This window comes from Pseudophryne corroboree, chromosome 10 (genome assembly GCF_028390025.1).
Source record: "Pseudophryne corroboree isolate aPseCor3 chromosome 10, aPseCor3.hap2, whole genome shotgun sequence".
In the NCBI taxonomy this organism is placed as follows: domain Eukaryota; kingdom Metazoa; phylum Chordata; class Amphibia; order Anura; family Myobatrachidae; genus Pseudophryne; species Pseudophryne corroboree.
This window is the reverse complement of record NC_086453.1, coordinates 279,582,924-279,610,250: the sequence shown is the minus strand read 5'-3', so window position 1 is coordinate 279,610,250 and position 27,327 is coordinate 279,582,924. Positions and strand designations below refer to the sequence as shown.

Below are 27,327 nucleotides of genomic sequence, written 5' to 3'. Positions count from 1 at the left end.
CTGAGCAATAGGTGGGGAATCCAGTGGTAGGTTTCCCACCCATATTATAGTGCACTCTCCAAATGGGAGGCATAAGGATTATAGATCGACAGTCAATAGGTTGACACTCTTCCTCTTACTAGTAGTTAGGGTGTGCAGTCTGTGGCCCCTTCGCTATAACAGCACTTGTAGTTAGGGTGTGCCGTCTAGGATCCCTTCCCTATAACATTACTTGTAGTTAGGGTGTACAGTCTAGGGCCCCTTCCTTATAACATTACTATTAGTTAGAATGTGCAGTCTGGGGCCCCTTCCCTATAACATTACTTGTAGTTAGGGTGTGCAGTTTAGGGCCACTTCCCTATAACATTTCTTGTAGTTAGGATGTACAGTCTAGGGTCCCATCCCTATAACATTACTTGTAGTTAGGGTGTGCAGACTAGGGTCCCTTCCCTATAACATTACTTGTATTTAGGGTGTGCAGTTTAGTTGCCCCTCCCCTATTACATTACTTGTAGTTATGGTGTGCACTCTAGGGCCCCTTCTGGACACCATAAGGATGATAGGCTATGAAGGTTGATGGTCACTATAGACTGACATGGCAGTGGTCGACACACTTTTTTTTGTGTGTGTGTGTGGGGGGGGGGGGAATAAGTGGGGCGGGATTTACATGTTTTCTCAACATTTGCTTCCAGGGTGACATCTGTTGGGAATAGCAACCTGTGGGAAGCGTACACATTTGTACTGATGGTGGCCACATAATATGAAATATTCAAGATTTGGCCAAAAAAAAAGTGTCGACCCTTTTCATGTCGACCTTTTGGTGTCGAACTAATGACTGTTGCCCATAACATTGTAGATCAATGGAACCACAACCAAGATGGGGTACTAGCATATCCATGAGTACTCACTGAGATGTGCAGAAATACTTCAAATGTCTGTAATTATAAATATTATATAATTTTTGTAAAAACTATTAATAATTTGGAAATACTCAAAAGTATATAATAAAGAATAAAATAGTTATCGTTTATTTATATTTAATATCGCACAATCTAGTATTTGTCAAAAACACACAGAAAAAGACAGGCCGTTTTCTGGGTGCACTGAGAACTTTACTTTCAGAAAATATTGTTTCAAATTAAAACATATCCTTTATTAAATTCCTTTAAGATTAACAGCAATATGAAATATTTAAAATATGAAAGATAAGATACGTGAAGAAGTATAGAAAATGTGATATTAAAATAAATTTAACTCATCAGAGCCTGCCGTTGCTATATTAAATATGGGCCTAATAGCCCCCACTGCCAATGTAAAACTCCTAAAGGTGGGTATCCACCTTTAGGAGTTTTACATTGGCAGTGGGGGCTATTAGGCCCATATTTAATATAGCAACGGCAGGCTCTGATGAGTTAAATTTATTTTAATATCACATTTTCTATACTTCTACACGTATCTTATCTTTCATATTTTAAATATTTCATATTGCTGTTAATCTTAAAGGAATTTAATAAAGGATATGTTTTAATTTGAAACAATATTTTCTGAAAGTAAAGTTCTCAGTGCACCCAGAAAACGGCCTGTCTTTTTCTGTGTGTTTTTGTACTGTATCCCAAGGCTAAGGGTAGCACTCCCGAATGTAAGATAGTAATACGAGGAAATTACATAATTTGAATATAAGGGAATGAGAACGCCTATTATCAAAGTGCTTTAATACTGGTGCGGGAATATATTCTTTTTGTCTAGTATTCGTCAAGTTCCAGAATTTTTTCTTCTCTTTACTGGCAAACTTTATATATATTACCCCTATTACGTGGGAAAGATAATTTGTTCTAATCCAGATATCTTTTTTAATTAGTGGCAAATTGTTAGGTGCAAGTACACTTTTCAAAGACCTAGCCCACTTAAAGACTAGGGGCAGTATTAAATTCTAGTCGGAACTGCCGTCTTGTTGGAAAATTAATCATGATTCGACCTATTTAATCCTCCTGCCATTTTTTCCAACAAGTCCGCAATTCCGGCTTGTCAGAAAATACGTGGATCGGCGGACTCACGTGTTTGTCGGAATCGTGGCCAAATCCGACAGGTTTTAGCCCCGTTTCCGACAATGTCAATCCGACTTTAAAATAAGTCAGATTGGCATTGTTGGGAACGGCCAAATCCGACTGGATCCGTCGGAAAGGATCCAACATCAATTTAATACACCCCTAGGTGTTTTGGGAAGAACGTCCTTTAAAATTGGATCTAATGTTAATACGTCCCAATGTTTTTTTCAGTATTTGTTTTATTTTTTTACCCTTTGTGTTGTAGGTGGTTATAAATGTGAGTATTTTTCTTAATACTTTCTTTGTTCTTCAACAGAACTGGTCTATTCAGTTTTTGTGCTGTTATCTTTATATGTTTTAATTAAGTCAGCAGGGTAATTCTTAATAAATCTATTACTATAGATCGCCGCTTGTTCATCAAACCTAACATCCTCAGCACGATTTCCCCCTACTCTAATAAACTGGGAATAAGGTATATTCAAAACTTACTTTTTCAGATGAAAGCTTTTAAAATGTACATATCAGTAACTATAGCCACTTTTAATATGAGTATTTTTAATTGATCTGTTTACCCTGATTCCATAAAAAAACTCAATCCTATTTTCATGGAAGTTAGAGGTAAACTGTAAATTATACGAATTACAGTTCATTTAAGAAACATATTTTTCCTCACCTCCTGCCATAATGTAAGTATATAATCTACAGATGTATCTACTTACATCTAGCCTCCCTGCACATTAAACAGTCCTAGTCACGCCATGCCATTGCTTCACTGGTAGCACAGTGTCTTTTTCGTGCAACTTTTTCCATTAAATGTCTTATTCACAAAACAATGTGAATAGGACGCACTAGCAGCTTTTGATGATTCAAATGATATGTGGCATGTCTGTTTTCTGTGTGCGACCGTGGCTGTATCTGCATACAAAACACTAACCTACCATTTCATATGCAGTTACAGCGGCAGACGCACACAGATGATAAGCGTCCCAAATATCCTAATAGTCTGTTTGTGCAGGACGTCCCGTCAGCCCACTCAAGCCAGGCATCTCCCCAGTTGCATGGCTTATTGAGGAAAGATGTATTAGGACACATCTGTACATACCGTTTGTAATATGTTCATAAAAAGGGTTCTCATTTTCAACTACACTGGTTTCCCATTTGCCCAAGTAGAGGATGGTTAAACTGTACCCATTCTTGTCCCGCATTGTTGATTGTAGAATTGTCCATGCACTTGAATATGTATTAAAAAAAACGACAAAAAACAAATTTCAATAAGGTTCAAATTGGACATTCTCATGTCTTCATTTAAGGTTTCATCCTTTTGAAAATAAAAAGTAATCCCACCCATACAACCTTTGTGAGGTATACTGGTGTATAACACCTCAACGTATATAGTAATTTATATATGTTTTGAAAAACACTTAGTTGTTATAGGGGTGCTTTTTCCTTTCATTAGCTCTGTTTTGTTGGGGGTCGGTCCACAACACAGTGCTTGGTGTATTGTTGTCTTATCTTGCTGTTAGGGAAACTGTTGGGTGTGTGGGTGTTTGGGCACAGTATGGATGCAAGGGAAATCTGCAGTGTGAAGTGTGGTTCCCCAGTTAATAATTAAGCTGACTATTCGCTCCACATCTGAAACCTCCAAAGACTTGTACAAATGGTTTGTAGATATGTTCGTCAATAGAGCTAATATATTTCCTAGAGCAGGCCTGCGCTACACTGTAAAGCTGGATATTGTGTATGCTCCTTTCTTCAAATGTACAAACCCAGCAAAGTCCTGCAATACAAGAATGGTTCCAAGTGGGGGAACCTTTCAAAAGGTCACGTTTTTATTCTAAAAGTTTAAAAACAGGCAAACCTGAACAGCGTTCCTCAGTAATGAATTCACAAAGAGAAAGTTAAAAGGGTTTTTGTCAAAAACATTACAGTGCACTAATCAGAGGTACACATAATATGCATTTCCCCCAGGTTATGTCCATAATCTTTTGTTGGGTCTTTGTTCCACTGGAAATCTTATTGATAATTCTCCTACAGATGTGTCCTCGTACATCCAGATTCAATACGCCATGCAGCGCAAGATACCTGGCGTGAGAGAGGCACCAGATTCCGTGCAACTCCTCTGACGTCTGTTGTCTTTGTGCTGAAAATGTGTATTAGTCACAATGCAATGCAACTAGGATGCACCAGGAGACTCTGCTGGCTAATTTGATATGACATGTCTATATGTGTGCGACTGAGTCTGTATACGGAGCAGAACAGAACTTGTATTGGTATAAATGCTGTGTCTGCTACATTGTAGCACTTCATGTGCAGGTTTAGAGACTCAACCGCACACAGATATACAAGTGTCATAAATCACATTCATCAGCACAAACTCCTTATGCTTCCTAGTCACATTGCTGAGTGACTACAACGCGTTTTCGGGGAAAAAAATACACCCAATGCTAGTAGATTCTCATGCAACTTGGCGTGCCAAGAAGGGCTGTTTATCATGATTGTAGCAAAGATGTATGAGGACATGGGGCAGATGTATTAAACCTGGAGAAGTGATAAAGCAATGATCAAGCAGTGATAAGTGCAAGGTAATAACGCACCAGCCAATCAGCTCCAATATGTAAATTAACAGTTAGGTGTTGGCTGGTATGTTATCCCCTTCCACTTATCACTGCTTTATCACTTTATCACTTCTCCAGGCTTAATACTCCTGCCATATCTGTACAGTGGAGTAGCTTTAAGGGGCCGTACAGACGGGAGTTGTGGAGGGAGATGTGTGCTGAGCAAGGGGGGGGGGGGGGGGGGGGGGCACGGGGGGCCCTCATTTCACCCAGCGGTGAAATGAGCGACCTGCTAGATTGTGCCTGCTAGCAGAGTGATGTGATCTTATTTTCAAAGCAATCTAGTCAGATTGCTTAGAAATTAAGTAACGTCGCTCCGTGGGTACCCCCCTTAAGAGGGGTTGTAGTGTTAAGAGATATATGTGTTGTCAATGGGGTTGGAGTCTGACCTAATATTGGAGCATTGATTAAATCCAGAAAGAACAAATGACAGAGGTAGCAATCACTCCAGGATTCTTCAGAGGGATCCTATAAACCATGTATAGCAATATACGTCACCTTCTTTTGGGAACAATTCAACAAAGGACACTTTTGATGTTATGGCCTGAAGTTGTGTGTGTGTGTGTTTCCCTTTCCCTTTGTAATGCTCTAAATGCTCTTACACTCCACAACATGACCAACCCTTTTCCTGTGACAGATCACCTGGTGGCCCACGGGCGCATGGCAGAGAAAGAAGCGCGGAAGAAGTTTAAGCAGATCATTGCTGCTGTCCATTTCTGTCACTGTAGGAATATTGTGCACAGAGACCTGAAGGCTGAGAATTTGCTGCTGGACGCGAACCTCAATATCAAGATTGCAGGTGAGCAGATCAAAACGGGCTTCATTGTGAATGTGAAGTCTTAGCACTTCCTTAGCCACATTTTCATGTGTTAAGATTATTTTCAGACAGCAGTTGTTGTATTGGAGATATATGTAAGAGTTTCATAAAAGTACTGGTGGGAGTTCATAACCCTTTGTGGGTCCTGTTTTCTGGAAGTGGACTTGTCATTGTTTAGGGGTGTAGTTGGGTATGCCGGCAAAGGCATACCGACCGCTGGGTGAGCGCAAATTATCTCCTTGCGGGCTCGCTACTCTATCTATTCTCCCTCCAGGGGGGTCGTGGACCCCCAAGAGAGAAAAAAGGTGTCGGTATGCTGGCTGTCGGGATTCCGGCGCCGGGATCCCGACGGCCGGCAAACTGAAGACCACCCATTGTTATGCACTGTACCCAGGGGAAGAGGTTAGCTTCTCGACAGACGGGATCCCGGCGGTCGATATACCGACGCCGGGATCCCGAAGTAGGGAAGGGTTAGGCTTCCACAAGGGAGGGTTATGGTACGGGGCAGAGGAGGGTTAGGGGGCTTACTGGGGGGCTGTCTGGATTCTGATGGATGGGATACCGTTGTCTGTATTCTAACCGCCGACATCCCGCCCATTGGCAAATCATAATGATCCGTACCCAGGCTCATCACAAATGGTGTGAGTGTTATTTTCTCTATCGTCCTAGTGGATGCTGGGGTTCCTGAAAGGACCATGGGGAATAGCGGCTCCGCAGGAGACAGGGCACAAAAAGTAAAGCTTTTCCAGATCAGGTGGTGTGCACTGGCCCCTCCCCCTATGACCCTCCTCCAGACTCCAGTTAGATTTTTGTGCCCGGCCGAGAAGGGTGCAATCTAGGTGGCTCTCCTAAAGAGCTGCTTAGAAAAAGTTTAGCTTAGGTTTTTTATTTTACAGTGAGTCCTGCTGGCAACAGGATCACTGCAACGAGGGACTGAGGGGAGAAGAAGTGAACTCACCTGCGTGCAGGATGGATTGGCTTCTTGGCTACTGGACATCAGCTCCAGAGGGACGATCACAGGTACAGCCTGGATGGTCACCGGAGCCGCGCCGCCGGCCCCCTTGCAGATGCTGAAGTCAGAAGAGGTCCAGAATCGGCGGCTGAAGACTCCTGCAGTCTTCTAAAGGTAGCGCACAGCACTGCAGCTGTGCGCCATTTTCCTCTCAGCACACTTCACACGCAGTCACTGAGGGTGCAGGGCGCTGGGGGGGGGCGCCCTGGGAGGCAAATGTAACCTATATAAAGGCTAAAAATACCTCACATATAGCCCCCAGAGGCTATATGGAGATATTTAACCCCTGCCTGGATTCACTAAATAGCGGGAGACGAGCCCGCCGGAAAAGGGGCGGGGCTTATCTCCTCAGCACACGGCGCCATTTCCTCTCACAGCTCCGCTGGTCAGGACGGCTCCCAGGTCTCTCCCCTGCACTGCACTACAGAAACAGGGTAAAACAGAGAGGGGGGGCAAATTTATGGCGATATTTTGATATATATAAAGCAGCTATAAGGGAGCACTTATTATAAGGCTATCCCTGTTATATATATAGCGCTTTTGGTGTGTGCTGGCAAACTCTCCCTCTGTCTCCCCAAAGGGCTAGTGGGTCCTGTCTTCGTTAGGAGCATTCCCTGTGTGTCTGCTGTGTGTCGGTACGTGTGTGTCGACATGTATGAGGACGATATTGGTGTGGAGGCGGAGCAATTGCCAAATATGAGGATGTCACCCCCTAGGGAGTCGACACCAGAATGGATGCCTTTATTTATGGAACTACGGGATAGTGTCAACACGCTAAAGCAGTCGTTTGACGACATGAGACGGCCGGACAATCAATTAGTGCCTGTCCAGGCGACTCAAACACCGTCAGGGGCTGTGAAACGCCCTTTGCCTCAGTCGGTCGACACAGACCCAGACACAGGCACTGACTCCAGTGGTGACGGTGACGAATCAACCGTATTTTCCAGTAGGGCCACACGTTATATGATTTTGGCAATGAAGGAGGCGTTACATTTAGCTGATACTACAGGTACCACTAAACAGGGTATTATGTGGGGTGTGAAAAAACTACCTATAGTTTTTCCTGAATCAGAAGAATTAAATGACGTGTGTAATGAAGCGTGGGTTGCCCCTGATAAAAAGCTGATAATTTCAAAGAAATTATTGGCATTATACCCTTTCCCGCCAGAGGTTAGGGAGCGCTGGGAAACACCTCCTAGGGTGGACAAGGCGCTAACACGCTTATCTAAACAAGTGGCGTTACCCTCTCCTGAGACGGCCGCACTTAAAGATCCATCAGATAGGAGGATGGAAAATATCCAAAAAAGTATATACACACATGCAGGTGTTATACTACGACCAGCTATAGCGACTGCCTGGATGTGCAGTGCTGGGGTAGTTTGGTCAGAGTCCCTGATTGAAAATATTGATACCCTGGACAGGGACAATATTTTACTGTCGTTAGAACAAATAAAGGATGCATTTCTTTATATGCGTGATGCACAGAGGGATATCTGCACACTGGCATCACGGGTAAGTGCTATGTCCATTTCGGCCAGAAGAGCTTTATGGACGCGACAGTGGACAGGCGATGCGGATTCAAAACGACATATGGAAGTTTTGCCGTATAAAGGGGAGGAGTTATTTGGAGTCGGTCTATCAGATTTGGTGGCCACGGCTACAGCCGGGAAATCCACCTTTCTACCTCAAGTCACTCCCCAACAGAAAAAGGCACCGACTTTTCAACCGCAGCCCTTTCGTTCCTTTAAAAATAAGAGAGCAAAGGGCTATTCATATCTGCCACGAGGCAGAGGTCGAGGGAAGAGACAGCAACAGGCAGCTCCTTCCCAGGAACAGAAGCCTTCCCCGGCTTCTACAAAAGCCTCAGCATGACGCTGGGGCTTCTCAAGCGGACTCGGGGACGGTGGGTGGTCGTCTCAAAAATTACAGCGCGCAGTGGGCTCACTCGCAGGTAGATCCCTGGATCCTGCAGATAATATCTCAGGGGTACAGGTTGGAATTAGAGACAGATCCACCTCGCCGTTTCCTGAAGTCTGCTTTACCAACGTCCCCCTCCGAAAGGGAGACGGTTTTGGAAGCCATTCACAAGCTGTACTCTCAGCAGGTGATAGTCAAGGTACCTCTTCTACAACAAGGGAAGGGGTATTATTCCACTCTTTTTGTGGTACCGAAGCCGGATGGCTCGGTAAGGCCTATTCTAAATCTGAAGTCCTTGAACCTGTACATAAAGAAGTTCAAGTTCAAGATGGAGTCACTCAGAGCAGTGATAGCGAACCTGGAAGAGGGGGACTTTATGGTATCCTTGGACATCAAGGATGCGTATCTCCACGTTCCAATTTACCCCTCACACCAGGGGTACCTCAGGTTCATTGTACAAAACTGTCACTATCAGTTTCAGACGCTGCCGTTCGGATTGTCCACGGCACCTCGGGTCTTTACAAAGGTAATGGCCGAGATGATGATTCTTCTTCGAAGAAAAGGCATATTAATTATCCCATACTTGGACGATCTCCTAATAAGGGCAAGGTCCAGAGAACAGCTAGAGATGGGATTAGCACTGTCGCAAGAAGTGCTAAAACAGCACGGGTGGATTCTGAATATTCCAAAATCCCAGTTAATGCCGACAACTCGTCTGCTGTTCCTAGGGATGATTCTGGACACGGTTCAGAAAAAGGTTTTTCTCCCGGAGGAAAAAGCCAAGGAGTTATCCGAGCTTGTCAGGAACCTCCTAAAACCAGGAAAGGTGTCTGTACATCAATGCACAAGAGTCCTGGGAAAAATGGTGGCTTCTTACGAAGCAATTCCATTCGGCAGATTCCACGCAAGAATTTTCCAAAGGGATCTGTTGGACAAATGGTCAGGGTCGCATCTTCAGATGCACCTGCGGATAACCCTGTCTCCAAGGACAAGGGTGTCTCTTCTGTGGTGGTTGCAGAGTGCTCATCTATTGGAGGGCCGCAGATTCGGCATACAGGATTGGATCCTGGTGACCACGGACGCCAGCCTGAGAGGCTGGGGAGCAGTCACACAAGGAAGAAACTTCCAGGGAGTATGGACGAGCCTGGAAACGTCTCTTCACATAAACATTCTGGAACTAAGAGCAATATACAATGCTCTAAGCCAGGCAGAACCTCTGCTTCAGGGAAAACCGGTGTTGATCCAGTCGGACAACATCACGGCAGTCGCCCATGTGAACAGACAGGGCGGCACAAGAAGCAGGAGTGCAATGGCAGAAGCTGCAAGGATTCTTCGCTGGGCAGAGAATCATGTGATAGCACTGTCAGCAGTGTTCATCCCGGGAGTGGACAACTGGGAAGCAGACTTCCTCAGCAGACACGATCTTCACCCGGGAGAGTGGGGACTTCATCCAGAAGTCTTCCACTTGCTGGTAACCCGTTGGGAAAGACCAATGGTGGACATGATGGCGTCTCGCCTCAACAAAAAACTGGACAGGTATTGCGCCAGGTCAAGAGATCCGCAGGCAATAGCTGTGGACGCGCTGGTAACGCCTTGGGTGTACCAGTCGGTGTATGTGTTTCCTCCTCTGCCTCTCATACCAAAAGTATTGAGAATTATACGGCAAAGAGGCGTAAGGACGATACTAGTGGTTCCGGATTGGCCAAGAAGGACTTGGTACCCGGAACTTCAAGAGATGATCACGGAAGATCCGTGGCCTCTACCTCTAAGGAGGGACTTGCTTCAGCAGGGTCCCTGTCTGTTTCAAGACTTACCGCGGCTGCGTTTGACGGCATGGCGGTTGAACGCCGGATCCTAAAGGAAAAAGGCATGCCGGAAGAAGTCATTCCTACTTTGATTAAAGCAAGGAAGGAAGTAACCGTGCAACATTATCACCGAATTTGGCGAAAATATGTTGCGTGGTGCGAAGATCGGAGTGCTCCGACGGAGGAATTTCAACTGGGTCGATTCCTACATTTCCTGCAATCAGGATTGTCTATGGGTCTCAAATTGGGATCTATTAAGGTTCAAATTTCGGCCCTGTCGATTTTCTTTCAAAAAGAATTGGCTTCAGTCCCTGAAGTCCAGACCTTTGTTAAGGGAGTGCTACATATACAGCCTCCTGTGGTGCCTCCAGTGGCACCGTGGGATCTCAATGTGGTTTTGGACTTTCTAAAATCTCATTGGTTTGAACCACTAAAGAAGGTGGATTTGAAATATCTCACATGGAAAGTGACCATGCTTCTAGCCCTGGCTTCGGCCAGGAGAGTGTCAGAACTGGCAGCTTTATCTTACAAAAGCCCATATCTGATTTTCCATTCGGACAGGGCAGAACTGCGGACTCGTCCGCATTTTCTCCCTAAGGTGGTGTCAGCATTTCATCTGAACCAGCCTATTGTAGTGCCTGCGGCTACAAGTGACTTGGAGGACTCCAAGTTACTGGACGTTGTCAGAGCATTAAAAATATATATTGCAAGGACAGCTGGAGTCAGAAAATCTGACTCGTTGTTTATATTGTATGCACCCAACAAGATGGGTGCTCCTGCGTCTAAGCAGACGATTGCTCGTTGGATCTGTAGCACAATCCAACTTGCACATTCTGTGGCAGGCCTGCCACAGCCTAAATCTGTAAAGGCCCGCTCCACAAGGAAGGTGGGCTCATCTTGGGCGGCTGCCCGAGGGGTCTCGGCATTACAACTTTGCCGAGCAGCTACGTGGTCAGGGGAGAACACGTTTGTAAAATTTTACAAATTTGATACTCTGGCTAAGGAGGACCTGGAGTTCTCTCATTCGGTGCTGCAGAGTCATCCGCACTCTCCCGCCCGTTTGGGAGCTTTGGTATAATCCCCATGGTCCTTTCAGGAACCCCAGCATCCACTAGGACGATAGAGAAAATAAGATTTTACTTACCGATAAATCTATTTCTCGGAGTCCGTAGTGGATGCTGGGCGCCCATCCCAAGTGCGGATTATCTGCAATAATTGTACATAGTTATTGTTAACTAATTCGGGTTATTGTTGAAGGAAGCCATCTTTCAGAGGCTCCGCTGTTATCATACTGTTAACTGGGTTTAGATCACGAGTTGTACGGTGTGATTGGTGTGGCTGGTATGAGTCTTACCCGGGATTCAAAATCCTCCCTTATTGTGTACGCTCGTCCGGGCACAGTACCTAACTGGAGTCTGGAGGAGGGTCATAGGGGGAGGAGCCAGTGCACACCACCTGATCTGGAAAAGCTTTACTTTTTGTGCCCTGTCTCCTGCGGAGCCGCTATTCCCCATGGTCCTTTCAGGAACCCCAGCATCCACTACGGACTCCGAGAAATAGATTTATTTGTAAGTAAAATCTTATTTAAATGGTTAAATACTCATCAATCTGGGATGACTTTAGCTTGCTTTCGGTTCTGCGGTGAAAGGTGAGCACCGGTCAGCTCACGGTAACCCATTGCTGCCTTTACCTGTGGCTAGCTCCTTGTTGCTGCAAAGTATTTAGCACACACGTACAATTAAGTTCTCTGATTTAACATAAAACGTGTTACTACTTACCCAGCAGTTAAAGGGTAACTATAGTTAGGCACCATTCTTTAAAGAAAGACGCATTTATGCATCACATGATAGACCTGAAATGTAAGTCTCTGCTTCAGTTGAAATGTGCAATGCTTATGAAGAGTCCAGGCCCAATGGGTTTTGCAAGAACAGAGAAATAATAGCGTTATTGCCAATCAGGAGCCCAGTCCCAAAAGTATAGTCAAAAATGTTATATACTGTATGCTGCTACTTTGATTCTCCTGAGAGTCTGTCCTGGTTTTTGTGTGTACGGTTTTGTGGTGTGCACAAGGTGGGAAATAGAAGACCCCAGCGGAAAGAACGGTTGGCGCACTCCAGCCAGATAGGCTTAACCAGGAGCTTTGGATTATGTGTAGTGCACAGATATTGTACAGCAGGTACGCACAGATACACATATGGATAGCAGAGATGCAGAGAAGCACACAGCGGACCAGCCGGTCATGTGTGTAGGCACTTGGCTGCAGTATTCGCAGGGACTCCCAACGGAGTTGAGCACTGTGGTACTCAAATAAAGTGACAGGATGGTGCTGTGCATGCACAGACTAAGTATCGGTGGCCATCTTGGTAATATATGGGCCAATACTTCAGGTAAAGCATTATGGAGGGAAGCGCAGGTGCACCCCATATTCCAACACTGCTTGGTTTAGGAGATTGGGCCTGTTGCATCCAAAGCACGTGACTGGGCTGTAACTTTTGACTGGAGGCCAAGTGCCATCCCAGTATACTGTATATTCCTGATAATCACTTTTCACTTCACCATTCAATAAAAATATATGGAAATGCTGTGTTTAAAGAGGTCACGAAGGAGTCCTACATTGGGGTATGTATTCACAAGCGTGGTCTTTCACTTAAATATTTGTAGGTATCTTTATCTCCCGTCTTGCTTTTGCCATTTCATGCAAAGGAGAGTGAAGAGCTTTCAGCAGGTCATTGAGCAGTGTGATCCCATAGTTGCTGGGACATCTGTGTTTGAAGAATGAAAAAATAGTTTCAAAAGCTCCTTTTTGTTTTAACACACGGTCAACCCGACAAGTGCTTATTTGATAGTTTAATATGGGGATAACGGAACCTCTTGGAGTCACCACTAATAACTAGCCCTGCAATGAATGGTATGTACTTCCTGTGCTACAGCTGGAATGTCCTATGGATGCCTTACAACAGAAGGACCACATAGCAAGGATGTATGAAATGTGTCGGAAGGGACAGTCTGTACAGAGATGGGCAGTATGGCAGATGTGATGCCATACAAGCGAGCTGTCTCCTGGACTGATGGCTTCTTTTGTATACAAGTTCGTCATTTGCTTAGTGTACACAGTGCAGGGTTCCAGGCAGCAATGTGCTAAGGAAGAGGGGGAGGTGATATCCTTTTAGGAAGGGGCACTAGTTCACAGGGAAGCCTGAGTTTCAGCCTTTAACCTGGCAGCTCTACTAGCTTCATGTTGGGATCATTTATAATCTACAGTTCTGTCTAGAACTCGCAGGAGCACAAGTACTCAGCCACATAACACCTGCTTGGGTCGGGGGACCCTTTCATCACTTCTCTTATTGTTCTGTATTCATATTTGTAATGCATGTGACAGTGTAAGGTCCACCCCTGGATGCGATGGAACTTCCTATGGAGGTTTTCATGAAAGTACTGCACTGTAGCTTTGTTTTCCGACTTGTAAGCTACAGAAATGTCATATAAAATGCAGGCGTTTCCAGGGAGTATGGGGCTATTTTATTAACCCTTATGTCTCTGGCACCAGCATATTGCGCTAGTACAGCTGGTGCATTGAACAAAGGGGCAGATGTATTAATCCTGGAGAAGTAATAAAGCAGTGATAAGTGCAAGGTGAGAACGCACCAGCCGGTCAGCTCCTAACAGTCAATGTACATATTGGAGCTGATTGGCTGGTGCGTTATCACCTTGCACTTATCACTGTTTTATCACTTCTCCAGGCTTAATACATCTGCCCCATGTACCGTAGCTCTAAAGCTGCCAAATGAGCAGGTTTAGGGAAATCTTATATGTTGAGCTATGGGTGTTCTGTTACTTTGTTCTCACAGCAGTGACCATTCTCGGCAATCCTAGGCCAGTGTTCTGTATGACAGAAGTTACTGCAGGGATGGGAGCATGTTCCTGGGAATCCTGTGGCTGGGAGCTGCTCTGGAATTGCTCCGGATCCTCCCATCTGCTGTTTGCTTTGGCAGCTGCTCAGTTCAGTCATCTGATGAGTAGGATGGAAAACCTGATTTACTGTCAGAACCGCTCAGTGTATCTTTCTTGTTTTTCTATTTGTCTTTCCCAGATTCTGTTAGAGCCGCAGATGTGACAGTAATCCTTGTCAGACGCTTATTTTGCAGCTTTTTGTTATGATTCCTTTCATGTCCCAGTGCTTCCTGACTACCCCTTTACCCTTGGGCAGTTCCATGAAAATATGGACATAGAGCCTAAAACGTAAAAGTCAACACAGGTACAAGATGTTGGCGTCCTTAATCCGTTAAAGTGCTCTGTGTTGCTTTTAGAGGAAAATAATTTTGATTTGTGATCTAGTACTTCATATTGGGTCTCTTTTATTCTAGAAGTGTTAACTGAATGCAAACAGTATTACTGTTTGGGCAGGCTTTCATTCATTTGCATATAAAGCAATGAAAATGTTTCATTAAATCATTGGTTCCCAAACTTTCTAGAATCACGGCACTCAGAATTTTTTCACGGCACCCCTAGGATAAAAGTTTATTTATTGCAAAATGTGGGAAAAAATATTAAAGGAAGTAAATTGTGCCTACCTGTCATCCTGAGGTTTAGTTATGTGGTAGTGTACAGTTGTGCTTCTGATTGTCCATGTTTTATGGGATGCAGTAGTATTTCCCCGGCGGTCGAAATACCAACGCCGGAATCCCGACGTCGAGCGCAGCTTGTCCCCTCGCGGGCTATGTACTTTTATATTCCCCCTTGGGTGGTGGCGTGGATCGCCACCCTAGTGGGAATACTGGGCAATGGTTGGGATTTCGACCACCGGCAGTTTGACTGTTGACGGGATTCCGGCGTCGGTATTTTGAACTTTGGGATCCCGATTGTCGGGAAATTAACTGCATCCCTTTTTATGATAGGCTGCCACTAGCACTGTTTTTTTACCCATCACTTTGACGATAATTAATTTTATTTGGTCCTGGACCACCAACCCTGGACACCCCTGCAAGAGCCTCGTGGCACCCCAGGGTACCTACCTAGGTACACAGTTTGGGATCCACTGGATTAAATGATCACATAATGTCTCAATATCAGGGTTAATATAATGGAAATAAGACAATTTAACGGCTGTAAATAATTCTCTCTCCATAATATGGTTAAATTAAAACGTACAACAGTAAAAGTTGGTTCTGTTATAAAAAAAGCTTTCTTTACGTCCTAGAGGATGCTGGGGTCCGCATTAGTACCATGGGGTATAGACTGGTCCACCAGGAGCCATTGGCACTTTAAGAGTTTGAGAGTGTGGGCTGGCTCCTCCCTCTATGCCGCTCCTACCAGACTCAGTTTAGAAAATGTGCCCGGAGGAGCCGGTCACAGCTTATTTTAGAGTTTATTATTTTACTGGGAGGCTGCTGGCAACAGCCTCCCTGCTTCGTGGGACTAAGAAAGGGGGGGGGGGGGAGTAGTGTCCGCCCTGCGGGGTCTGAGCCACTATCTCCGCTGACTGGACATTGAGCTCCTGAGCAGATCGCTCACCCCAGAAGCATGCCGCCACCCCCTTACAGAGCCAAAAGATTGGTGGCGAGTGAGTCACCGACCCCCCTAGCAAGCAGGGGGGACGTGTGAAGATGGCGGCAACAGGGTATGGAGCGCAGTACATAGTGTGGCGCTGTGAGGGGCGCCCTGAGTCAGCTCCTACACCCTACACTGATCACACAGCCTGTCGGGGTCCCGGGATCTCTGCCAGCCAAATTCCTCAGGCCAGTATAATTCTATGAAGAGCGGGAAGACCGCGCCATTTTGGGGTGGAGCTTCTCCTCAGAGCGGACCCAGCAGTGTTCAGCGCCATTTTCCTGCCTGCACAATGCTGTCAGTGAAGAGCAAGTCCCTCCAGAACAACTCCAGCTATCTCTCGCGGTACCAGGGGGTTGTAGAAGGGGGGGGAGGGTGTATAAAGGTTGTGTAACCTATTAAGGTGTACAGTCAGCGCTGGTGGGGGATCTCCCTTTACCTAAAAAGCGCTGTGTGTGGGTTGGCTCCAATCTCTGTGTGTCGCCATTCTTGGGGGTGAAACTCTGGCTGCCCTCCCCTGTGTTTGTGTGGAGTGTCTGTGGTCTCCATTAAGCTATGTCCAGGGACTCTGTGTCATATGCTGCAGAGGATATGTCCTCTCAGGATGATCCCATACCATGTAATCAGGATTGCACTGTTTTAGCACAGATACCAGCAAGGGAGCCTGAGTGGTTATCCTCTATCAAATCTATGATTTCTCATATTTCTACTAGGGTTGCACAGAATGAGTCTGCAACTCAGGCTTTACAGAGCTCTATGGCAGTCTGGTCCAGTTCTGTTACCTCAGGGCTGTATATTCCCAAAAACGTGCTCTTGCACAGATTATGCAAGATGACATGGATACCGATTCTGACACTGAGGACGGTGATGGGGATGTGTTGAGGGGGGAAGCATTTCTTGCAAATGGGGTGCAGTTGATGATGGAGGCCATTAGGGATGTGTTGAATATTACTGATACAACACCTGTGCAGGTTGAGGAGGCTTACTTTACTTAAAATAAGAAACCCTCGCTAACCTTCCCTGCGTCAAAAGAATGAAATGCTATTTCTGAAAAAGCATGGGAAAACCCTGAGAGAAAATTCCAGATCCCTAAAAGGGTCCTGGTGGCATTTCCTTTCCCTGTGGAGGATAGAAAAAAAATGTGAAAACCCGCCCATTGTTGACGCGTCTGTATCCAGACTCTCAAAAAAGGTGGTTTTACCTGTTCCAGGATCCACCGCCTTGAAAGAGCCGGCTGATCGTAAAATTGATAATACGCTCAAATCCATGTACACGGCTTCAGGGGCAATACTACGTCCCACTATTGCCAGTGCTTGGATTACCAAAGCTATAGTAAAGTGGCCAGGCACATTACTTGAAGATTTGGATACTATGGATAAATCTGATCTTAAATTGTTTTTGCATAACATTCAGGATTTGGCACAATTTCTCGTAGAAACCATGAAAGACCTGGGTTCCATGGCTGCAGGAATTTCTTCCATGTCTGTCTCAGCTCGTTGAGGACTGTGGCTGCGGCAGTGATCTGCCGACGTGCAATCCAGGAGAAGTGTGGAGACTCTACCCTACACAGGTCAGGCTCTCTTTGGAGAAGCGTTAGATGCGTGAATCTCCACGGCTACGGCGGGTAAGTCACCTTTTCTTCCCTCAGCTGCACCTGCCACGAAGAAACCCTTTTCTTCAACTGCATCACAGCCCTTTCGTGCTGCCAAGCCCAGAAAGGCCAGACCGTCCAACACCTTCTTTAGGGGAGGCTGGCCCAAATCCAAGAAACCGGCTGCGGTGGGTTCCCAGGAACAGAGACCTGCTTAAGGTACGCCGAAGTCCTCCGCATGACGGTGGACTGCACGCCCCGGAGGTGGGGCCGGTGGGAGCGAGTCTCAGGCTTTTGTGTCACGTCTGGGTGTCGTCCGTCCTGGACCCCTGGGTGCAAGATATTGTGTCCCAGAGGTACAGGCTGGAATTTCAAGATCTCCATCCTCACCGATTCTTCAAATCAGGCTTGCCAGCTTTGCTGGCAGACAAAGATGTCCTGCAGGCAGCTATCCAGAAGTTGGTGAAGGCTCAGGTTATTGTACCGGTCCCTCCTCATCTGCAAAACAAAGGTTACTATTCAATCCTTTTCGTGGTACCGAAACCGGATGGTTCAGTCAGTTCCATACTGAACCTAAAATCGCTAAATCCCTTTCTGAAGGAGTTCAAGTTCAAAATGGAATCTCTAAGGACGGTGATATCAAGTCTGGAAGAGGGGGAATTCCTGGTATCCCTGGATATCAAGGATGCGTACCTACGATTCGCACTGTTGGACTGTCACTATCAGTTCCAGGCTCTGCCATTTGGCCTCTTCACAGCACCGAGGGTTTTCACCAAGGTGATGGCGGAAATGATGGTTCTCCTCCGCAGACAGGGGGTGAACATAATTCCATATCTGGACGATCTGCTGATAAAGGCACCGTCCTAGGAGAAGCTGTTACAGTCCATCCTTCTCACGACCAAACCTGCTCAGGGAACACGGTTGGATCCTGAATCTGCCAAAATCAAATTTGGAACCAACCCGGAGGTTGTCCTTTCTGGGAATGATCCTCGACATGGAAGTGCAGAGGGTGTTTCTTCCAGAGGAAAAAGCGTTGGTGATGCAAACAATGGTCCGGGATGTCCTGAAGCCAGCCCAAGGCTCTACAGTATGGGAGGTTTCATGCTCAGTCCTTCCAACTGGATCTCCTGGACAAGTGGTCGGGATCCCATCTACATATGCACCAGAGGATTCGTCTGTCACCAAAGGCCAGGATTTCACTCCTCTGGTGGTTGCAACTACCTCACCTTCTGGAGGGCCGCAGGTTTGTGATTCAGGACAGGATCCTTCTAACCATGGATGCAATTCTCCGAGTCTGGGGCGCAGTCACTCAAGGGGAGACCTTCCAAGGAAGGTGGTCAAGTCTGGAAGCCGGCCTGCCGATAAACATTCTAGAAACTAAGAGCCGTCTACAACGGTCTTCTCCAAGCAGCCCATCTTCTGAGAAATCGGGCCATTCAAGTGCAGTCGAACAATGTAACGACAGTGGCTTACATCAACCGACAGGGCGGAACGAAGAGCAGAGCTGCAATGTCAGAGGTAACAAGAATCATCCTCTGGGCAGAAAAACATGCGTTGGCACTGTCAGCAATCTTCATTCCGGAGTAGACAACTGGGAAGCAGACTTCCTCAGCAGAAACGATCTCCATCCAGGAGAGTGGGGACTCCATCCGGAGGTGTTCATGGAGGTGACAAATCTTTGGGGTATACCTCAAATAGACATGATGGCCTCTCGTCTCAAGAAGCTTCAGCTGTATTGTTCCAGGTCGAGGGACCCGCAAGCCGTGGCAGTGGACGCCCTAGTGACTCCGTGGGTGTTCCAGTCGGTGTACGTGTTTCCTCCACTTCCACTCATACTAAGAGTGCTAAAGCTCATAAGGAGAACAAGGGTTCAAGCGATCCTCATTGGTCCGGACTGGCCAAGAAGGTCTTGGTACGCGGATCTTCTGGATCTACTGCTAGAAGAGCCGAGGCCTCTTCCTCTTCGGGAGGACCTGCTGCAGCAGGGGCCGTTCGCCTATCAAGACTTACCGCGGCTACGTTTGACGGCATGGAGGTTGAACGCCAGATACTAGCTCGGAAGGGCATTCCAAACAAGGTTATTCCTACCCTGATACAGGCTAGGAAAGGAGTTACGTCTAAACATTACCATCGTATTTGGAAAAAATATGTATCTTGGTGTGAGTCCAAGAAGTTTCCTACGGTGGAGTTTCAACTGGGACGTTTTCTTCTCTTCCTGCAAGCAGGTGTGGATATGGGCCTGAGGTTGGGATCCATAAAGGTACAAATTTCGGCCCTATCCATTTTCTTCCAGAAACAGTTGGCTGCCCTCCCTGAGGTTTTTTTGCAGGGAGTTCTGCACATCCAACCTCCCTTTGTGCCGCCTACGGCGCCTTGGGATCTTAAAGTGGTGTTGCAGTTCCTCCAGTCAGACTGGTTTGAGCCTCTACATGAGGTTGAGGTCAAGTTTCTCACGTGGAAGGCTGTCACTTTGTTGGCCTTAGCTTCTGCTAGACGTGTGTCGGAGTTGGGGGCTTTGTCCTGTAGAAGCCCATACTTTATCTTCCATGAAGATAGGGCTGAGCTTTGGACACGTCAGCAGTTTTTTCCAAAGGTTGTGTCAGCATTTCTTATCAACCAACCTATTGTGGTGCCAGTTGCTACTGACTCCTCAATTTCATCAAAGTCCTTGGATGTTGTAAGGGCTCTGAAAATCTATGTGTAGAGGACTGTTCATCACAGAAAATCGGACTCTCTGTTTGTCCTATATGATCCCAAAAAACTTGGGTGTCCTGCTTCTAAGCAGACAATCTCTTGCTGGATTAGGTTCACTATCCAGCATGCGTTTTCTACGGCAGGATTGCGGTGTCCTACGGTTCTTCCTGGGCGGCTGCCCAGGGGGGTCTCGGCTTTACAACTTTGCCGAGCGGCTACTTGGTCTGGGTCGAACATGTTTGCAAAGTTCTACAAGTTCGATTCTTTGGCCTCTGAGGACCTGAAGTTTGGTCAATCAGTTCTGCAGGAACCTCCGCTCTCTCCCTCCCGTTCTGTGAGGTTTGGTACATCCCCATTGTACTAATGTGGACCCCAGCATCCTCTAGGACGTAAGAGAAAATAGGATTTTGGTTACCTACTGGTAAATCCTTTTCTCGTAGTCCATAGAGGATGCTGGGTGCCCGCCCGCCCAGCGCTTCGTTTTTCTGCTATCGTTATTTGGTTCAGTACAAATTCGTTTTAGTGGAGTACTGTATTGTTACTTGGTAAGTAATGTTTCAGCGGTTGCTGCATTTCAAGCTAGTTAGCTTGATGTGCCTTGTATGTGTGAGCTGGTGTGAATCTCACCACTATCTGTTTAAAATCCTTCTCTCGAAGATGTCCGTCTCCTTGGGCACAGTTTCTAGACGGAGTCTGGTAGGAGGGCATAGAGGGAGGAGCCAGCCCACACTCTCAAATTCTTAAAGTGCCAATGGCGCCTGGTGGACCCGTCTATACCCCATGGTACTAATGTGGACCCCAGCATCCTCTACGGACTACGAAAAAAAGATTTACCTGTAGGTAACCAAAATCCTATTATTATTATTTTTTTTAATACAGATTTTGAGATTACCTGAATATTCGGTTTTATATTGAAGTTTACCATGCTCATTACCTACTTGGTGATTCTATTACTGTATTAAATAATGTGCCTAGGTTACACAGATTGTCATACTGTACTTTTACCAAATGTATGTAGCTGTATCCCCAGGATATCCCTATCTTGCAATGAAATTGAATAACTCTAGAATTAATTCTGTAAACTGAATTTATCAGTTGTGTGTACATGCACATTGTAACATGTCTCATGAATGGTGATTTTGTTACTGACTTTGAAAGTATTCTGATTTATCCAGGATAATTTACACAAGCTATCATTTTTGATAGTATTTTAGATCAAGAAGGCATTCTCCAAATGTGGATTCCGCCCACTCCCCCATGTTCATTGTTCTGAGAATGGGAAGCGGTCACCATACTGTTAGTCGGGATACCGGACGTCACAATGCCAACGCCGGAATCCTGACTAGAGGGGAAATACAGACTCTGGAATCCCGTCAACGTTTCGACCCTAGAAGGGTCTTTCTCAAGACAAGCAACAGGGACTACCTCCTACCATGGAGACCTTCATTGCTCGTCTTGAGAGAGACCCTTCTAGGGTCGAAACACCGACTTTTTAAAGGATTGGTGAGTGCCCTCTATTGGTCTGAATGACCTGACTGGACATATTTGTGGAACATATTACCTTTGTGGAGCACCCCACGGATGAATCTATTTGGATGTGAGTGGGGATTACCAGCTTTTATATATATATATATATATATATATATATATATATATATATATATATATATATATATATATATATATATATATATAATTTCTTTGAAAGTCCGCACTCACATCAGAAAAATCCATATATAGGGGTGCTCCTCAAAAAACCCCAAGGAGAGTTTCACATATACCAGGTATCCGAGACCAAAGAGATCTCAAAAGTGGGCCAATACAAAAACCAGTCCAATAAATTTAAAAGGCTTTTATTAGTTCATCGCAGTCATCAATAAATAGTCGACGTTTCGACCTATAAGGTCTTTTTCAAGACAGTCACCGCAGACATCCAGTCAGCATGCCAGCTAACAGCATACTGACTATGCCTACCGGGTCCCCTTATATAGCAACACAGCAAACATTAATTAGACAATCATCAGTAATCAATGACCACACCTGACAATGCTGGCGCCCCAACACTGCATAAAGTATATCACAAGATAACACTAACACAAAGGTCTGTTACACCATACATATCAGCAGGTTCAATTATACACACCTGTTCCTAACCACCATCAGCCGGGGAGGCACAGTGCACACCCGGAAATACCGGAAGTGCATCATATGCGTTCTACCGGCTCACTACAAATAACAACAACGTAGGACACAAGCTAAACGTTCACAGATGCATATAATACATACCCACCAACTCACCAGATGCACTATACAGTGCATCTACAAATAATGCTGCAGTATATTTCACCCAATGTTGAAGACGCAAAAGCACAGTATATACACCCGGAAGTGCTTATATTACACTTCACCAGCTAATGAGACACATCCTGTCATATATATAATTTTTAATTTATATATAGACTTGAATTAGAAGATGGTTTCCTTTTGTCTAAGACACATTGGTTAGATGCCTGATATACAGCCTTCTTACAAGGTTCCATATACAAGTCTTCATCCCTTGGTTCTAGTAGTCATGTAAATAATTGATCATGTGACATTCAGCAATTCATCTAGCTTTAAGAAATTACAATCTTACAGGGGTACACACTAGAGCGATGGGGATGCGTTCCGATGTTCCGTCCTTCATTAGCATACTACAGTACGCTAGCGACAATGCTTGGTTGGATGTGCAGTATATCCAACCAAGCGTCCGTCGCTAACGACCGCGGAGCGCGTAATGCCCAGTACACACTAAGCGATGTAAACAATATGTCGTTAGAAAACGGCATATCGTGCCGACATCGTTCTATTGTGTACCACGCATTAGGCTTAATTCATGTGGCAACTTCCATCTCTATTTCCATATCTGTTCTCGCTGTTCAGTAGACGTGACTTGTACATATCAAGTTACAGGCTGGGATATTGATATGAGTGGATATACAAATGTTGTTGACTGATAAATGGAGGCACCTCCCAACTGATGACATCTATGAGGAATATAATAACTAATATGCATTTTGCTGCTTGCCATACATTTCTAAACATTTCTGATTTTATATAAGAACAATTATTAATTTCAATAAATCTAGACTTTATTAGTATTTTTGGTACCATATTTTCTGCTGCTCATCCTTGCACAATACTGTAATCAGTTACTTTTCTGTTTTCTGTTCCCTTCCACAGACTTTGGCTTCAGCAATCGCTTTACTCCAGGGCAGCTATTGAAGACTTGGTGTGGTAGTCCTCCTTATGCAGCCCCAGAACTGTTTGAAGGGAAGGAGTATGAAGGACCTAAGGTGGACATCTGGGTGAGTAACAAGTCTATGGATTCAAGAAATGAATGCTAATTATCTCAGAATGGATACTCTATCGAAAGCTATCTTGAATTCTCATTGGTTTAATCTCCTATATAATAGCCCTGTGACTCTGTGCCTGCATTTCTAACGCTGGGCGGAGTCACAGATGTGGGCTAATCAGTGACGGCTGCCAATGAGGAGAAGCTCTGCCACACACCTTCTCGGCGCACATGTCCCCAGTCTTCCGACCAAGGTCCGGTGTAGAGGCATCCATCATCCCCCCCGGTCCCGCGCCGAAGATGTGAGGGCGGGAGGCGACTCTCCGTCTGACGCCGAGCGGCTCTCACTCCCTCTCCCCGCCTGAGCCCCGGCGCCTGTCACAGTGCCCTGCACCGCCGACACAGCCCTCCGTTCGGTCCTCACGGTACAGCGGGTCCCCGCTCCGGACATGATCACTGCCTGATGTGCCCAGTGCGGGCCGCTGCATGTCGGACCGCTGGCCGGGGGAGATGTCAGGCAGAGCGGCTCACGTGGCAGCGGGGACACAGCACACTACTGTGCTCCCCGGCTGCATGGCGGGGGTGATATGTGCCTGGCGGGGGGGGGGGGGGGGGGGGGGGGGGGGGGGGGGAGGGAGGAGTTGTGCCTGGGGGGGGGGGGGGGGGGGGGGGGGAGGAATGTGCGGGGGGAGATGTGCCTGGCGGGGGGGAGGAATGTGCGGGGGGAGATGTGCCTGGCGGGTGGGTGGGGGGAAGATGTGCGGGCGGGTGATGTGCCTGGCGGGGGAGAAATGAGCGGGGGGGGGGGAGATGTGCGTGTGGAGATGTGCTTGTGTGCCTGGTGGGGGGGAGATGTGAGGAGGCAGCGCGGCTCACGCGGTATCAGGGACACCGCACACTGCTGTGCTCCCCGGCTGCCCGCCACACAGTAACCCTGACACTGAGCCCGGGTGGCCTGCGGCCCTGCTGCTGATGATGAGAGATGGGATCCTTGGGGCAGAGAGATTAGCAGTGTCACTGATAGCTGCTAATGATTACCCTCCAACTACCTTGCTGCCAGGTACAGTACCCGCAGCACATCCACCGTCCGCCGCACCTGCCCTGACCCTCCCCCATACGCGGTGCCTCCAGAACTCCTACCCCACCCGCAGCCCCCACTCCCCTGCCCCTCCCACCACCGCAGCACCTCCCAACCCCCTACCACAGCCCCCCGCATCCACTACCCCTCCATCCACAGACACTCTCCCCCATCCGCTGACATCCCCCACAACCACCCCCAGCGCCTCCTGACCCCCACCCCCGCAACCGCCCATCCACCACCTGCAACGCCTTCCGACCCTTCCACCATCCCCCACACGACCACCCCTCCCCCCACATGCGGCGCCTCCAGACCTCCCTACACCATCCACGGCCCCCACTCCTCTGCCCCTCCCTCAACCCAAGACCCTCCCAACCACAGCCCCCACACCCCGCATCCGCCCCCCTCCACCCACAGCCTCTACAGACACCCTCCCCCATCTGCCGTCAACCCCCGCAGCAGCCCCTCCCCCATCTGCCGTCAACCCCCGCAGCAGCCCCTCCCCCACCCACAGCGCCTCCTCACCCCATACCCCACCTGCAGCGCCCACCCATCCACCACCCGCAGTGCCTTCGGACCCTTCCACCAACCGCCCACCTGCCACTCCACCACACGCCACCCTCCCCCCCACACGCGGCACTTCCAGGCCCTCTACACTACCCACGCCCCCCCTCTCCCCTGCCCCTCCCTCATCCACAGAATATCCCAACCGCAGACCCCCCTCCACCCACAGCATCTACAGACACCCTCCCCCACCCCCAGTCATCCCCCGCAACCGCCCCTCCCCCACCCACAGCACCTCCTGACCCCCTCCTCCATCTGCCGCACCTGCCCCTCCCCCACACGCGTCGCTTCCGGACCCCTCCCCCACCCGCAGCACACTCACCCCTCCCCCACACGTGTTGCTTCGGGACTCCCTACCCCATCCGCAGCGCACTCGCCCTTTTTTCTACCTTCAGTACCTCCTGACACCCTGCCTCACTACACCCGCCCCTCTACCACCTGCAGAGCCTCCCGACCCCCTCCTCCATCTGCCGCACCCCCACACCTGCCCCTCCCCCATGCACGTCGCTTCCAAACCCCTTAACCCACCTGGGGCACACTCGCCCCTTCCCCACCTGCAGCGCCTCCGGAACCCCCATCCGGATCCCCGTACCTGCCCCTTCCCTACCCGCGGCACCCCCGCACCCGCCCATCCACCACCTGCAGCGCCTTTCGACACTTCCACCATCCGCCGCACCCCCCCTCCCTCACATGCGGCCCCTCCAGACCCCCTACACCAGCCGCGGCCCCCACTCCCCTCCCTCAACCACAGACCCCCCTAACCACAGCGACCCCCCCGCATCCCCCCCCCCCCCCCCCCGTCCAACCACAGCCTCTACAGCAGAGGTTCTCAAACTTGGTCCTCGGGGGCCCACACAGTGCATGTTTTGCAGGTCTCCTCACAGAATCGCAAGTGAAATAATTAGCTCCACCTGTGGACCTTTTAAAATGTGTCAGTGAGTAATTAATACACCTGTGCACCTGCTGGGTTACCTGCAAAACATGCACTGTGTGGGCTCCCGAGGACCGAGTTTGAGAACCTCTGCTCTACAGTCACCCTCTCCCATCCGCAGTCAACCCCCGAAACCGCCCCTCCCTCACCCGCAGCACATCCTGACCCCCTACCCCACCCACTTCACCTGCCCCTCAACCACCCGCACTGCAACCGGACACCCTCCCCCATCTGCCGCACCTGCCCTTCAGCCACGCGCATCGCTTCCGGACCCCCTACCCCACCCGCAGTGCACTCGCCCCTTCCCCACCCTCAGCACCTCCTGACCCCCTACCCCACCCGCGTGGCCCCACTGCACATGCCTCTCCACCACCTGCTGCTCCTCCCCACCCCCCTCCCCCATCTGCTGCACCCCCACACCTGCCCTTCCCTCAAGCGCTTCGCTTCCGGACCCCCTACCCCACCCGCGGCGCACTCCCCCCTTCCCCACCTGCAGCGCCTCCGGCACCCCCTCCCCCATCCGCCAGATCCCCGTACCTGCCCCTCCCCTACCTGCGACACCCCCGCGCCCCCCCATACCGCTTCCGGATCCCACTCCCCCGCACATCCCCACCCGCAGCGCCTCCCGACCCCCTCCCCCACCTTCGGTCCCCCCCACACCCGCTGCATTCTGTACAGTGTGCCCTGCAGGCGCTGTTCACACCGTGGCAAGGGGCTACGCCCCTTCACCATCCGACGCCCTATCATTGTGCAATATTTAACCACCCACAAAACTAGGAATGCAGGTAATACTGCATATAATACATATATTGAACGGCGTACAGGGATTAAGGGGGCGTAGCCCCTTACGACGGTGTGAAAAGCGCCCGTAGGGCGCGATGAAGCACCTAGTTTGTATATACTAAACTACTGTTTTCTTCTTATTGCTGCATATCGGGTTTCCCCCGATCACTAAAGATTACTGCTACCTGATCATAACACAAGGATGGGGTTTTTGGTTTTGTTGTTTTCTCATACGTCCTAGAGGATGCTGGGGATGCTTCAAGATCCATGGGGTATAGATGGGATCCGCAGGAGACATGGGCACTTTATGACTTTAAAAGGGGTGTGAACTGGCTCCTCCCTCTATGCCCCTCCTCCAGACCACAGTTTAGAATCTGTGCCCAGTGAGACTGGTTGCACACTGGGGAGCTCTCCAGAGTTTCTCAGAAAAAGACTTGTTAGGTTTATTATTTTCAGGGATAACTGCTGGCAACAGTCTTCCTGCATCGTGGGACTTAAAGGAGAGAAGCAGACCTACTTCTGTGAGTTTCAAGGCTCTGCTTCTTAGGCTACAGGACACCATTAGCTCCTGAGGGTCTGAACGCTAGGTACGCCTAGATGCTCGTTCCCGGAGCC

The 27,327-nt window shown here is 48.1% G+C and overlaps 1 protein-coding gene across 2 annotated transcripts in view; it reads left to right on the top strand.

Annotated features, from left to right (window-relative positions):
- Window positions 1-27,327, top strand: part of SIK3 (SIK family kinase 3) — a 453,545-nt gene that overhangs the window by 337,346 nt on the left and 88,872 nt on the right. For both annotated transcript variants that reach the window (XM_063943297.1, XM_063943296.1), the window contains exons 4-5: window positions 5,277-5,438; window positions 23,245-23,369. In XM_063943297.1, the coding sequence (XP_063799367.1) occupies window positions 5,277-5,438; window positions 23,245-23,369 (287 nt within the window). The remainder of the gene's footprint in view (window positions 1-5,276; window positions 5,439-23,244; window positions 23,370-27,327) is intronic.